Raw genomic sequence first — 15,268 nt, 5'->3', positions numbered from 1 at the left:
ATAATACATAGTAAAAATAACTTTTTCTGTACTGTATTTCTATATTTTAACATTTGGTTCTATCTTTCTTTTCAAAAAAAAAAAAGAATGCTGGAAAAAAGTGAACTCAGGCAACCACTAAATCAAAGCACTGAAACTCATTATATTCTTTCTGCTTTAGTAGCAAACCTCTCTCTATTTTCAGAACTGCATCTAAGAAGGTGCTTTCACAGTGCATTCTGGTGGCCAACTTGTCTGAGCATTCTTGGATCAAAATGGGAAAAACTTCCAGAGTCACCATAGAGCCTGCCGTTTTGTCAGTTCCCTAATGATAAGTTTCAATTTTCTAGCTACTGTGTCACAGAATTTTAGATTTATAACCAGATGAGTAAATATTTTCTGTCTTAGGGTTTGGGCTTTGGGAGATGTCCAAAGTCAACAAAGGGCTAAGTATAAAAGTTTACTTTCTCAAGCAGCTGTGTGTTTCTGTGTTAAACAGTAGCAGATGCTGTTTAATGGTTTACAATAGAGAGAAAGGAGTTTCAGGGGGTGATAGACTTCACCTGAGTGGCATGATCAGTATGCAATAAAGGTGAAGCTCAATATGCAGAAAGGAAAACATTTAGCTATCCATATTCTACTTAGGGATATACATGTAGAAAACTAGAAGACTTTTTTTTTTTAATGGGATTCCTTACAGCTGTCATTTCCTATACAGGAGATAAAATAAAGTTGTTCTTACTCTTGTTACTTCAACACTGTTGGCCTGTTCTTCTTCCACAGATGCATTATATACTTTGTAAACAAACTGAGGACGGGAATCTCCAACTGCAAAGACTTTTACAGGAACTGACGAACTTCTTGGAGTCATCCCACCTGCAAGCAAAACAATATCACTGCTGATCTACAAACTATCTTCTGTCTAAAATTTATGCTTTTCCACTGATATTTTATTATTGTTACTGCCACTATTTTGACACTGCTTAGAGATTCTTACTAAGACCAGAGTTTCATGTGCTGAGTGTCCTGCATGAACGTGAAGAACATACTATCCATTTGGCACAGCAGACAGCCAAAGGACAGGCTGGTGCATCACTATTGTAACTTTGATTCAGAGATACAGAGCTCATACTGAGCAAATTATATAAGGAAAAATCAAAACACTGAAAAACATTTTGGATGGTCATGCTAATAGGAATGTGACACCACTTCTACCACACCATACATTCATTTCTGTCCTTTTCTGGATCATGAACTTGCACTGAGTTGACTGTTGCTCTTTTGGAACAAGCAAAGAAACTTTCTTAAAGGAAATAACATTAAAGGAAACAATATCTGTGCTGGACTCCTAAGAAACGGCTTTGGCATCTCCATTTTAGTTGTTTGATAACCTCATAAATATGTAAGACCAGACCAAGTTGCTCATCATTTTTACTTTTATTTTACTCTGGAGATCTTCAAAACCCACTTGGATGCAGTCCTGTGCCACATGCTCTAGGTGACCATGCGTGTCCAGGGGGGTGGCACTAGGTGACCTCTAGAGGTCCGTTCCAACCTTAAGCATTCTATGATTCCATGGTTCTACTCCCTGCTCCAGTATTGTATATTGAATATGTGTGAATCTAGATCTGGGTGTGCTACCATGTGCAACATCAGACAATAATTAAGTTAAAGAATGGTGGAAAAATAGAAAACTTATATATGACATAGCAGCAAGAGCAGGAAGTGGAGTTTTATCAGAGATGCAATTATTACTTTGGATGAATGAGACAGCAGTCTTCTTCAACACATAAGAACAGATAAACATACACACTATTTTTGAAATGAAATATGGGAGCCTGTTTATTTTGACAGCATTCCTTTAAGTAAAAACAAAAATAAATAAAAACTATAAAGGGGATAGATGTGTTGACCTGTATCTTCTTACCATCAGTAGCTGTAATCCACAAGACAAAATTCTTAAGCTCGTTGACTCCTAAGGGGATCACTGTTTTTAAACTGATTTGTCCTGTGGATGTATTCAATTCAAAGTGTCCATCTTCATTGCCACCTGCTAAGATAAACCTTATCTCTCCATTTACACCATCATCTGGATCATCAGCAGCAACCTGGAGAGGAAAAAAACACACACACATAAAATAATACAGCAATAGTAGGTCTGGCATTATTAAAAATAGCAAATATAGCCATAGCATTTTTATTATACCTTTAACTGACTGACTCTCTATTTCCTGGGTGACTCCTGGATTAAATCTAAGTTAGAATATTTGTTCTTGGATGCACCAAGACATCCAAGTCTCTGAAGGTTTGTTTCATAGTGATTCTAAGGTGAATGAAGGTAGGTTATTCAAGAAATTACAGCAGGAATCATTAACTCACTATGCCTGGGTAGGAATTTTGAGAGTGAGTCTTTGTATGTTTCAGGTAAGTTCCTGAAGCCATTTTTGTCTTGGTTTCCTGGTTTATTTTGTTAACCAATTTTCTATATTATGAAAAATATACTTTATCTAAAAATCACCTACAATGCTTCAGCAGCCTTTCAAAAATCTTTACAATTGTATAACTCCAACACAAGCTGAAGGGACTGAGCAAGGACTCGGGCATAAAATTCAACTCACGCAAAAATGTCACATTTACTTAATTCTTCTAGTACCTGGAGAATGGACATTCCTGCAGTCATGTTGATGAAAATCTCCCGTTGATATGGCGTGTCTGTAAAGGTGGGGGAGTTGTCATTTTCATCCAGCAACAATATATTGATTGCAGACTGCACTTCATAGTAAGGTGGCAAGTGATCTCTAGCAGCAACCTTTAAAATGATGCAGCAAAATTACAATGTTTTCAAGTGTGTGTTCTATAAACAGTAAGAAGCTCAGAATATTTTTATATCTTGAGTAAAAAGCATCGCTTTAGAAGTATTTCTTCCAGACAACTCTAACATGAAAGTCTGCATTTGATTCTTCAAGTAAGTTGCTTCTAATATATATCACTGTGATTCAGAATCTGGCCAGCCTCTCTTCAGGACAGATGGGATATCATCTGTGTATCCCAGTCTACTTTTGGGAAAGAGTGGGCTTATTTTTACTACCTGTAGGTGAATAGATGGAATTTTCTCCCTGTCTAACAGTGTAGAGTTCTTCACTGTTAGGATCCCGGCTTCACTTAGCTGGAAGGGACTGTCAGCTGGATAGAGAATGAATGTTCCCTGGAAGCCTCCCTGCAAACAGTAATGATACGTGTGATTAAATAAGACAGTTATCGAGCTAGTCTCTTAGGATATTTTCAGTTTTCATGTGGGAAAGCATTTAACCTTCTCATTTAATTAAAATTTTGATTTCCACAGAAAGAGAGAGGAGAGAGCAACACAGGCTGAGGGACATTAAAAGCTTTGTGTCCATTTTGCACTTCTGCACTTCCATGTTCAGCAACTTCTGCAAACTGGAAGAGTTTCAAAGACAGCCAAAATTTAATCTCTGGCTGCCATATCCTCCCCCTCGAAGAAGTGAAATTCAGTGTGTTTTGGTTTATTAAATTGAGGAAATCAGAAGAAAAATCTACACTACTATTCACTATGCCTACATAAAGCAAAATGCATTTTATCATATATTACAGAAGTGTAACATTTGCACCCATAACCATATTATAATTTTACCTCATCTTTATCAGTAGCTGTTACTTGAAGAACTTGCATCCCATCCGGGAAGTTTTCTAGAATTGAGACATTGTAATTTGATTGTGAAAATACTGGAGAGTTGTCATTCACATCTTCAATAGAAACCAACACTACTGCATCAGCTGTTTTAAGATTATTGTCTTGCTGAGCTGCCTAGAAAACAGAGTTTATAGCTGTAAATTATGTATCCTTATAACGTTGAGCCATTCTACCTTAGTACAATGACATGACGTGACACATTTGTTGAAATAAATTTTCCTTTATTCTGTATTTTAAATGACTTGCACAATGGAATGTTGGCAGCAATTGCCCCCCTACCACTACTATGAAAAAATATATAATAAATATTATTAATACTATTTTACTACTAATCTAAGCTATTAATTCTATTAATACTAAACATAGATTCTGACATGAGTTGATGAAATTTAGACTGTAGTAACACAATGAGCTGCAAAATTATCACTACCTCAATGCCAACAAGAAGATATGGACATTCTTCTCTGTCAATTGCAGTATTTACTTGTAGTACTCCAGTGTCTGCATCGATTGAAAAAGTGTTGCTGTAGACTACAGGGTTCACTGAAAACCAGCAAAACAGAATGGGTTAGTGAGATTGATCCAGAACTGTAAACCTGATCTGTCCTTCGTATGACTGGATGATCCTCAGCCACAATAAAAATTACCAGACATTTCTGATCCCCAGTATTTTGTCTTTGAAATAATTCTTAGGAAATTCACTAACACGGGCTCTCAAATTAAGCATCTCATGGTCTTTTAGTGTCCCTGTCAGAAGGCGACATATCTCCCCATGAAATTAGTCTCTCCAGATGGTCCTGAACTGAAATCCTTTAATCAAGTGGAAAACACTATGTTGACTCTACTGCACTTTGAATCAGTAATTGTTTATTTGGGAGATGTTAAAAATATCTACACGCTTCTGAAACCTTGAGGCCCTTCTATAGTCACGGAAACTAAGTTAATCCAGTTTGCAAAGAAGTAGCGTAGTGAAGATGTACAAGGCTGGGACATTGACTGGCTGTACACTGCACTTCAGTAGTACAGACATCACAAGTAACATCTTGAATGCATGTGTGCAGAAGAAAATAAAGGATCTTACCTAGCTTGATGCTGTAAAGCACTTTTTCATTTATACCTGTGTCTCCATCTTTAGCTAATATATCCTCTGGGAGAACAGTCAGAGGACCGATCTAGAAAACGTACATAACATTAATTTAAAAATATACACATCGACTTAAATGTGTGCATTAAGTAAATTGCAATTTTGATTGACAAAATAAGAAATATATGCTTGATTACTTAGATCAAAAAAACCTCTCTTCCATGATCTTTTCCATTAAAATGATTTTAAATTACTATTAAATTATTTTAATTTGAGCATGTTACTCTAGTAATGCTAGTCTGAGATATTTTTTTCAATAAATACAGAAATCAGAGTTAAATACGTTCCACCCCAAATTATATTACCTTCCCTCCCCCTATGTAGAAAGAATATTACAACACCATATAAATCAGAGATCACAGCTGAGATTCTTATTTTGCCTACCTGATTGTAATGAAATAATGAAGTACAAAGAAATTACACTATTTTGAAATGGACAAAGGAATTTTTTTTTCTCCTCTCAAATGGCAGAAGGATTTGTGTTTTTGTGTCAGAAAGCCTTATATTTCATGTAATATGTAGCCTGCTTGCCTCATATTTGGAAATCTACAGTTAAGAACCATAAATTTCACTAGCTAGCTCAGAACAAAGAATCCTTCCTTAAAGCATCTTAAGTTGCTCAATGACAAAGATTCCTTGAGAGCAAACACACTGGACAGGAATATGCTTTTTATATTTGTAGCATTCAGCAAAATGCTTTTACCTGGTTTTCCTCGATTGTTCCATTGTACACTGACTGACTGAAATAGGGGTTCATCGTGTCATAATCCCGTACATTAATTAGTAATGATGCATTTCCACTGTTGGTTCCAAATCTTTCCTATATCCCAATAAAAAGAAGAAAATAAGAAAACACGTTAATACAAGAGCCATGTTCAGACCTGAAGTTTTAGTTAAAAGTAGTAAATCACTAACTCCAGGAAACTGCTCTGAGATAAACAGAAGTATCTTTTTAATACAACACAACTGGTAACAAAAACATCATGTTTCAAAGCACAAATTGGTCTAACAGATAACTAATAAGTTCATTAAATTTTCATCTTGCACAATTAAGCGTAAAAGATGCAGATGAAACTTTTGGTTTGGAAACTTCTGAAGTTGTATGCTGCTGGAAGTTGGGGTGTTGCATAAAAGGAAGGATCACTGCAGAACTACTCTGGTTCTCACTCTTCTTTTAACTCAAGTGTTGTGTGTCAGAAAGAGGCAATGAAATTGGAAGGATTTCTATTCTGTGTCTTATTTTGCTGTCAGAGGAAGTGCTTCATTCCAGAAATATATATTTATACACATATTTATACCATACCTTTGCTTGCACTGTTAAATTGAAAACACTGATCTTGTTGTAATCCAAAGGTTGTTTCACCATGACGTTCCCATCTCCTTCCCTTATATAAAAATAATCAGAGTTTGGGCCCTATTAAAAAAGTCATATATTTTATATAATTAGTTATGAAATACATTTTCTTTTCAGTTGCCACCTTCATTATTGGACTGTTATTCATAAAGGACAAGGAAGCTCCCAACACCACCACAATGAAAAACTTTAATCCTCTTCATCAGATTCTATTATCTCTTCCACATTCTTTTGATTACCTGGAAACTCACACGCTCTTCATCCAAAAGCTCCCAGAGTACTGAAAAAGTGTGTGGAATGTGATGTTTCAATATGAAAAGATTTCATGCCTTATTATTTCCATATTTTCAGAACAAAACTGTACAACTGATTATGTATTAGGTAGTCTCCCCTTGAAAACCGAAATCTATACAGCAACACACCTTTTTCCCTTTCTTCAACAACATGAAAAATAAAAAACATTCTCAGCTTCTGGGGGTGCTTCCTTCTCTCACATTTCTAATGGTAAAGGACTGGAGTAGATTAAAATAAATAGATCTAGATGGCTTGAAAAAGATAGTCAGGTAGCATAAAGTGATGTATTACCACAGATTGCAGTTTTCATTAGATGAATATTAGTCTTTGTGTACTTAAAATAGAATTTGTAAGAATTGTTGTTTGTAAGACTGTAAGAATCGTTACAGTCATTCTTTGGTCCAACTATATTTTCCATAAAGCAGCATGCCCCTTCTGACACTAACATTTTGCACATTTGCAACAATAACTGTAATGTGTAAAATCGCACACTGTAGATCATGTTCAAGTCTGTACTAGGTACGAAATGTAGACTAATGTTCACAGTCCCTGACAAACAGCAGGTACTCACCCAAAGACTGTAAATAATGAGGTTGAACGTAGGTGACAGGTCTTTATCCTGAGCTTCCACTTTTATAACTGTGGAATCTACTTCAGATGCCTAGAGAAAATAAACAAAATTAAATGTTCCATCACAAAACTCTTCTGGCTTCCCTCCTTATTACTGTCAGAAAAACTATGGCACCTCCCTGGCATGTGTAAATTATTTCACTTTTCCATTTGAGTTCAGATAGCTGAAGAATCCATCCCTTCTGCATCTCCTGCTGTGCATGCCGACCAGTCTCTCTTTTCCATACTATGCTAGGTTGTAGAAAAGTCACACAAGCAGGCATGTAATCATGTTATATCTAAGTGGCTGCATTAGAATTGTACACGTTCTGACTCCAAAAAGTAATTAAATAATATCACAATAAAAATATCAACATTTGCCATTATCTCACCTCTGATACCGAAGCGCTATAGTTACTTTGTAGAAATTCTGGAGAATTGTCATTTACATCCTGTAGGATTAAATCACGTGCATTCTCTATCGTGTCAGACTTCATAAAGGAAATAAAAAGCGTATTAGCAATGAAATCAGGGAGCTGTGGAAAATATAGCTAACATTTAATCTTTTAATATAAATAAGACCTTCACTTCAAAGAGATATCCCTTTTGTTCTAAACATTTATCACATGATACTCTGTAGTCAAAGAGTCAGGTTACCTTTCCCAGTAATGGAGCAGAAAGCTTATGAAAAGTAATCTTGAATTAACTTTTTAAAAATTTACCTTGGGTTTTCTCAAAATAATAACTCTTGTTCCGTTTTGCACCTTTTCTGTAAAACACTCAATAACTTCCTACATCATATCTTTTACATGAGATAATATTTCAAAAAATAATAATTTGCATAAAATGTAGAGGAAAAAAATTGATAACGCCTGCCTTTGACTTACCATTCCAATCCTTTTGCAAGCAACAGCATAAAAGAGATGGTCAGTCTAAAATAAACAAGCAAGGAAATAAATAATGTGTGTAAACATTTATTTTTTTTCTTGCATTATCTATGAATTCCTAATATGGTTGTTGGTAAATACATATAAACGGTAAAATGTTCCAGAACAACTTCTGGTACCAGAATCCTCAGGCAGGCCATTCCAAGCTGACAGTGATTCAGTAACGGGCATACTTCAGCTGATTTTCTGATTTCAGTAGGTTGCACCAAATTACATTCTCTTATACTCTACAACATATCAATTGTGAGATAATCAATTCTCATTTTTGATTGGTTGCTAACCACCCATCCACATTCCACCATCCATGCACCCATCTGTTCTTCCTGATAGAAAATTTACAGGAAATGGGAGAATAATATGAGTAAGGAGGATAAGAAGTAGTATAAAATTGCAAGAGAATGTTTTAATCCATTTGGAATATTTTTTGAAATAGATATCCAGTATGATATTTGTAAAATATCCAAAAAAGAAATGCAATGTAAAGTCTCTTCATCAAGTAGAAGTCTTAATTTTTTTTAATATGTACAGTGCAGTTCTGTCTAGCACAGTGCCTTTCTGAAAAAATTAAGTCCATAAAAATGGTCTCCACTTATTCAGCAGAACCACATCATCTGCATTTGCAGAGACAATTTCAATGATCAAAAACATTACTGTGGCTTTACAGATGCTTTGTAGCCCTTCAGAGCAGTCATGGCTGGGAAGAAGGACCTGCATTTGATTCCTTTCATGCATCAACCAACAGACGCCCGTGGACTTATTCTTGTGCACAGTTAAATACTTCAAATGCTCACATGATAAAGGATCACCTTTATCAAGTTATATCTGATCAATCTCACTCCGACAAAATTACTTAGATGTTATTGAGATATAAGTTTCAATAAAAGTAACAACTATCTAAACTAACTATTTACACAGTTTTTTTACAAGCAACAATGAGTGTTTAAGAAAGAAACATCTTGACTATAAGATCCCAGATAAGTTTACAGTTAACTTACAGTCCTTCCATATAGGAAATGGAAGACATTTTACCAAGGTTTTATTGAAAGGCACATATTGAAGTCTATGTTGTACTTTCTGATGAATCAATTTTTTTGGAATACCAAACAGTACCATGGGAGAATGACGACTTAAAATTTATGCCTCAGTGTTGCTTTTTGTCATCTGTCAAAAAAATATATTTAGGATTTACACATAGTGAAAAAATACCTCAATAGAATCAACATCCAATGGCATAAGAGTCCTCACTGTTGCATTATTATCTCCAGAATTATACAGCAGTTCCACATATTGTAAGTGTTCAGGGAAAATATATTCTTGTAACGTCAAAATTACATTGGATGGAATATTTGTAATCCATTCTATATCACCTGTAAGAAAATAATAATAATAATAAATAATTTATAGACAAAGAATACACTGGTTCATTTCAAATGTATTGACAACTAGGTACAGTACAAATAATAATACTTTTTGGTTAGATTTTATATCAGTTTGTCATTTTCAGCCAATCAATGAGATATTTATCTAAGCCCCCTTAAGTGCTGCACAGAAGTGTACTGTTACATTTTAAAATCCATGGAGAATCCACTTTTCAATGTATTTACTCTCCATGATATCATGCCTAGGATTAAAAAAACATGGCATAATCTCCACTTCAGTTTTCATCACTTCCTGAAGATGGGTCTATGCTGCAAAATTCATTTTCACATTTAGACCCCATTTCTGTCATTTGTTCCCTGACTTCCTGCTCAGAGAGCAAAATCAAAGTCATTGAGATGCTAGGCAGGGCTGCACGGGATGTGTTTCAGTATTTTCCACCTGTAAGGGTTTTCTCATCTCTTGCCTGACTTCATCAAGGAAAGAGAATTCAGTGTGAAACCGGATTCAGGCTTGTACTGCATATCCCCAACCTACTATTTGTTATTAAATTGTGATTTTGCTACAGAATGTCAAGCGTTAATGCTATGCTTTAATCTGCTCCTATATGAAGCACTGAAACACTAAATATTGAAATGTTAATTGAATGTTTGAAACAATTTTCTACAACCACGCATTTAGGAATTATTGTCTTGCAAATATTAGAACTTACTTGCAATTATCATGACTCATATTAAAGTGTCTTTCCTGTTTGGTTAAATTAAAAATCCATGTTTGAAAGAGGGCTTGAAATATGTTCTTTAAACTAGCTAGTGTGATATTACTAGCAGCTTTATTCATTTATTTAAAGTGATCTTACTCATATTTATCAAGAGACGTGTGTTTATAAAATATTATGTATCTATTTCATGGAACATACTATACGGATTGCAAATCCCTCTCCTTTCCAAAATATTTCCTGTCATTTTAATCACTTCTAGTGATCTTCAGGAAACTTGCTAGTTAAGTTTCCTACTTACTCCATCATTTTATACTCCATCATTACTACAGCAGGCTAGTAATGCCTTCATGTAATGGCCCCATCCCCAGATTCCAGTGCGGACTCATGGTCTTGGTCTCTAAATTTCTCAAGGAAGAGACTCTTGTTATCTACAGCAAGGAGTGTCTGTAAGGCTCTCACGCCTGAAGATAGAGGACTATTCATTGCATATAAGGATAAAGTCCAGTCAGAAGCCAGTAAGAATAAAAAAAAACGATTACGTTGTATCTCAAGGGCACAGTGTTATGAGATATCACACTGTTGCGCGCAGCGTTATTGAGACTGTTTGAGAAGAATTTGTTCCTGGAAAATAAAAATCCATCTTAGCTTCCTGATACGCCATCAAACTGTCCATCCAGAACGGTGAGAAAACAGGAAGCAGATGCCCTGTGAGCAACACCCTGACCAGAGGAGTGAGAGCCACAGTCCGACAAGAAGGAAATGTGTGGGTACAAATTGAAGCCACTTGTACAGCAGACCTTTTTACTCACTCATTATAGCTATGTCAGCGCCTACACACATAGATATGACAGAAGAAGGGCCAAGCCACTTCTCAGCCTCTTCAAAATTAAATGAGTAGCAGTCAGGGTGAAAAGAGATTCTTTTCCTTTCTATTCCCGTTCAAAAGTCAGACATGGCAGCTATGCCTTTGCAGATTCAAATGAACTGTTTCTACAGTGGCTGGAAAAAATTAGTGCCCTGTGTCATATGTATTTTCTGCATCTTGCAGAAATCCAGAGGCAGTGAGTATTGCCCGCATATGTACGTAACCTACACAGGCCTGGCATATACATAGCCTGGATACTTCCATGAGGTCCCTGGGATGCCCCCTTATCATGCAGGGCTTCCTTTGGCTACAGCTCTAGTCTTTGCCTTGCAGCATCACTGTGGAACTAAGCAAGTCAAATCCTGACTGCTGCCACTAACAGATTGTGTAGACATAAACAATAGCTCTACGCTTAAGCTAGGAACGTCATAGCAACATCAACCTCCGTGGTTAGTGAGGAGAGAAGATAGTTATTCTCTGTTCTGTTGTTGCAATGTAAATGCAAAAAAAAAAAAAAAAGAAAAAAAAAAAAGTCTACTCTTCTGCACTGCACTGAACTCACTCAGAGTCACTGCAAGTCACCATAGTCCCCCACAGTATGGGGTTTTGTGTCCAAGGCAGAATACTTTGTACCCAGGCTAAGGAAGTGTAGCAAATGTAGGGATAAATTTAAGGTTAACCCTTCCAAGTGGCAGACTTCCATCCAGACAGGAAGATTATTGTAAACTAACTAATAATACTTATTTACTATGAAATATACAGATTAAATGAAGCAACAAAATACTATGCACATTAGAGAGCAAATCAGATAATTCTAGGATAGAAAAATGGTTTTACCTGTATATTCATCCAGAAAGGATGACAGCACGAGTATGTTGGGTGTTGTGTCACAGTTTATAGTTGTGATTTCTAAAAAAGTAAGGAAAAATAGTGTAAAAGCAACATAGTATCTTGTACTAGTTCTAAGGATATTCGCTCTATGTTATATGAAGCAGATGTATATACCAATTAAAATTAATCTGTGAGACATTTATGATCATGGTGGTTTCATGGTGGACATCATTTTCAGAGGTTAAAGCAATACAGAAACATTTCTTGGAATAGGTAAACTGCAGTGTTTTGATGCCAAGCTACACGCACTCAAAAACTACACAATGAAGGACTTTTAATTGAAAAAAGCAGTTACGAAAAATGACAAGAAAATGTTTACCTACAGAATTGTCCTTCCTTTGCACCTTGATCAGAGCGAAACTATAGTTTTACTGTTTGATAAGAATGAACTACTGCTCGTTTGTTACCTGCTGAGACATGGTGAATTCCACAGGCAAAATCATAAACGAAACTACATTCATATCATGGGCCTTGCAAATGGTTTCTACTTCTGTGCAATCTGTACACACAAAACTATTCAGGAGACATTGACTGGTTTACCTGAAACTTATTCCCCTTCATTTTTTTATAGCATTTGGCAGTTTTGAAATGTGGTCTTATTCTGAAAAGTGGCTTTTTAAGGGGATTATTGTTCCTCGGTGGCTAATTTCCCTCTATAACAACACAGGATAAGCTCTTTTCTAGAGCACAGACACACAGAAATCAGATCAGATGTTTTCCTTCTTCCCTGACCAGAATTTTTGAGTGAAGCTGTCACAGCACAATCAATATTCTTATGGATACCTTCATGATACTCATGGTCTTATGCGAATTTGCACTAATGCTGAGTGCCTCCACTCTTATCCTTTGTGATCTTCACCATACTTTCAAATGGACAGTTAGAAAGTGAAGTAGCAGGCTATTTAACTGGATAGGCAAATGCTTTCCCATTTGCACCACACCCGTTAATAAGGGAGCAAATTTGTAGATGAGTAACTGAACAAAAACCCAGAGAACACTTCAACAGTCAGTAATTGCTGGTGTGAAACTGATTCTCTGTTTCCAGCTCTCAATATCCAAACATTTCTTTTGGAGAGCAGCTTTCTGTTTCTATTGAAATAGATCAGAGAGCTGCAAGCTTGGAATTGCTTGAAATGCTGCGCTCTTTCCTTAGAAAGTCTGAAGAATTAAATTATGTTAAGACCTCAAGCTTATGCACCCAGATACCTTTCCTCCTCTCCAGATTCAGGTAATGGATGGTGTAGTTCTCACTGCCTGAAAGTCTCCTCCTCATTACACAGAAGAGGACTTTTAATGGAGCGCTTTCATTACAACAAATACCAGATACAGCAGCGGTAACTACCACAACCTCATTTAACAAAATAACAGCGTGAGGGATGTCAAGGGATCCCAGCTTCACAACTATTCATCCTCATACTTAATCTCAGCCTAATAATGTCTTCTTTAATAACTGCTGCAGATGTAAAATAACCTGAAAATCCAAAGAGAACTTGTTATAAATTTCTGTACATACAAGAACAGTGGTTTTGGACCTGGGATGCCTGAGCCCCTGAAATCCACACCACTTTCATGGTCACGGAGATTATTTTCTGTCACCGAGAAGTTATTCTAGCACTCCGCAAATAAATGCATCTTAAACTTCTACAATTAGAATTTATATGAATTAATTTATTCTATTTCAGTAACGACAAAGGCAGACTCACAAATTTTTATAAAAATGGAAATGACTTACTTTGTGCATTGAGGCAGACGAACACAACCCCACTGACCAAAGCAAAAACAAGAGATCTAGAAAGTGCCATGAGTGCTGCAGGGAAAATATCCTACTGAAGGCAAGAGTAGATGATCCTTTATCATACACAATATCCGTAAAGAATCATTTGGCATATCATAAATTTCCTAATAATATCTTGAGGAATTCTTGTGTGAGAACAAACCAGAAGACCATAATGAGACTTCGACAGAAATACACGAAATACATAACACGCTTATCTCGGCCTCAGGGATCAAAGTTCCTTTTGGCAATAAAAAAAAAGCCAACAAGGAAATCTCACTTTTTGTGTTTCTTGACAAGTGACTGCATGGATTATCTTTAATAATCCATGCAGATATGAAAACAAATATTTTAAAAGACTTAGTACATACAATATATCCAAACCTATATGAGAGAAACATATATAATCCCTGGGAAAGAAATTTAAACGGGTTATCGTCTATTAGGGAACCTGCACTTTTTTATCTGATGGAGTGCTGGAGTATCTCCTCACAATTGTGTTTGACAAGCAATAAATAGAGGATTCCTATTGGGAAAATAGCATTTATAAAAACATATATATGCTATACGCTTAGTATGTTACAGACACTATTTGTTGAGAAAAGGTGTAGCAAACAGCTAAAACATTTCACTTCAGTGAAGTTTCCGCCAAAAAGAAACACTAAAAGCTTCCTGGATACTTTCAAAGCATCCAAATGATTTAGCTGATCGTACAATTTGTTTCAATCATTTTGAGGTAAAGATGCCTTTAATTCAAAGGGACTACTCATCAGCAGTAGGGAAATGGCTGCCAGACCAAGGTCTTTCCCTATCTGTGCTAGCACTTGTTTTGTCACCATGGATACAAACATAACTACTATAGCTTGAATGGAAACACAGAAAATAAATAATAATGTGGTATATAACTAAAAAAAAAAGTATTTTTGCAGTTTCTTAACCTTATGTAATCCCAATGGCAACATGGGAGCAGGTCAAGCAAAAAGGGTTAAAAAAACAGAGAAATCCAATAGACAGCACCAACTCTTCTGAACAAAGGCCCCACGCAGCTGGGGCTTCAGGAACATTGTTACTGGAGCCAGGTTAAGGCAGGGTGTTTGGCTCCCCTTAGTGAGGCTTTGCAGCAAAGCAGGGAGAAAAAAAATCTAGACACAAAATGCCTTGTGGGGACAAAAAGATACAAAGGGAGAGAGAGCGTGTGTGCATGTGTGAATGAGTTTTTCGTAAGAGAAATTTCCTGATCTCATTCACCAAATGGCATCACGTGTATTTATGCTATCACAGCAGACCAGATGTAATGTAAGATGATGGTTCTACCAAAAAGTAGTTTATGCAGCCTCTTAAACATTGATATTTTTCATGTGCTGGAATCAACGGACTGAACAAAGACCTACTTCCAAATGCCATAACGAAAAGCAGCTTCAGGGTTGTTGGAACCTCAGGCAGTAAGAGGCATCACAGAGAGATATGGAGTCCTGTGCCACTTGCTCTAGGTGACCCTTGCTCTAGGTGACCCTGCCTGTGCAGGAGGGTTGGACTAGATGACCTGTAGAGGTCCCTTCCAACCTTAAGCATTCTATGATTCTATGGAAGCTGCTGCCCTC

General features: G+C 36.3%; 1 protein-coding gene across 1 annotated transcript in view; it reads right to left on the bottom strand.

The window, feature by feature from the left end:
• The window catches only part of LOC104567582 (protocadherin Fat 4-like), a 42,123-nt gene extending 28,189 nt beyond the window's left edge, over nucleotides 1-13,934 (bottom strand). The window contains exons 1-15 of the mRNA XM_088531279.1: nucleotides 13,626-13,934; nucleotides 11,840-11,911; nucleotides 9,246-9,406; nucleotides 7,980-8,024; nucleotides 7,485-7,583; nucleotides 7,055-7,144; nucleotides 6,139-6,249; nucleotides 5,539-5,655; nucleotides 4,773-4,863; nucleotides 4,122-4,234; nucleotides 3,632-3,805; nucleotides 3,068-3,196; nucleotides 2,633-2,788; nucleotides 1,907-2,087; nucleotides 722-855 (exon numbers count right to left, since the gene is read on the bottom strand). Of these exons, the coding sequence (XP_088387405.1) occupies nucleotides 722-855; nucleotides 1,907-2,087; nucleotides 2,633-2,788; nucleotides 3,068-3,196; nucleotides 3,632-3,805; nucleotides 4,122-4,234; nucleotides 4,773-4,863; nucleotides 5,539-5,655; nucleotides 6,139-6,249; nucleotides 7,055-7,144; nucleotides 7,485-7,583; nucleotides 7,980-8,024; nucleotides 9,246-9,406; nucleotides 11,840-11,911; nucleotides 13,626-13,695 (1,743 nt within the window). The 5' untranslated portion in view covers nucleotides 13,696-13,934. The remainder of the gene's footprint in view (nucleotides 1-721; nucleotides 856-1,906; nucleotides 2,088-2,632; nucleotides 2,789-3,067; nucleotides 3,197-3,631; nucleotides 3,806-4,121; nucleotides 4,235-4,772; nucleotides 4,864-5,538; nucleotides 5,656-6,138; nucleotides 6,250-7,054; nucleotides 7,145-7,484; nucleotides 7,584-7,979; nucleotides 8,025-9,245; nucleotides 9,407-11,839; nucleotides 11,912-13,625) is intronic.
• Between the last annotated feature and the right edge of the window lie 1,334 nt (nucleotides 13,935-15,268).

This window comes from Tinamus guttatus, unplaced genomic scaffold (assembly GCF_059628265.1).
Source record: "Tinamus guttatus ecotype Peru unplaced genomic scaffold, ASM5962826v1 Tinamus_guttatus_pri_ptg000403l, whole genome shotgun sequence".
Lineage (NCBI taxonomy): Eukaryota > Metazoa > Chordata > Aves > Tinamiformes > Tinamidae > Tinamus > Tinamus guttatus.
Note: the sequence above shows the minus strand (reverse complement) of the source record. Positions and strands in the feature narration are given on the sequence as shown.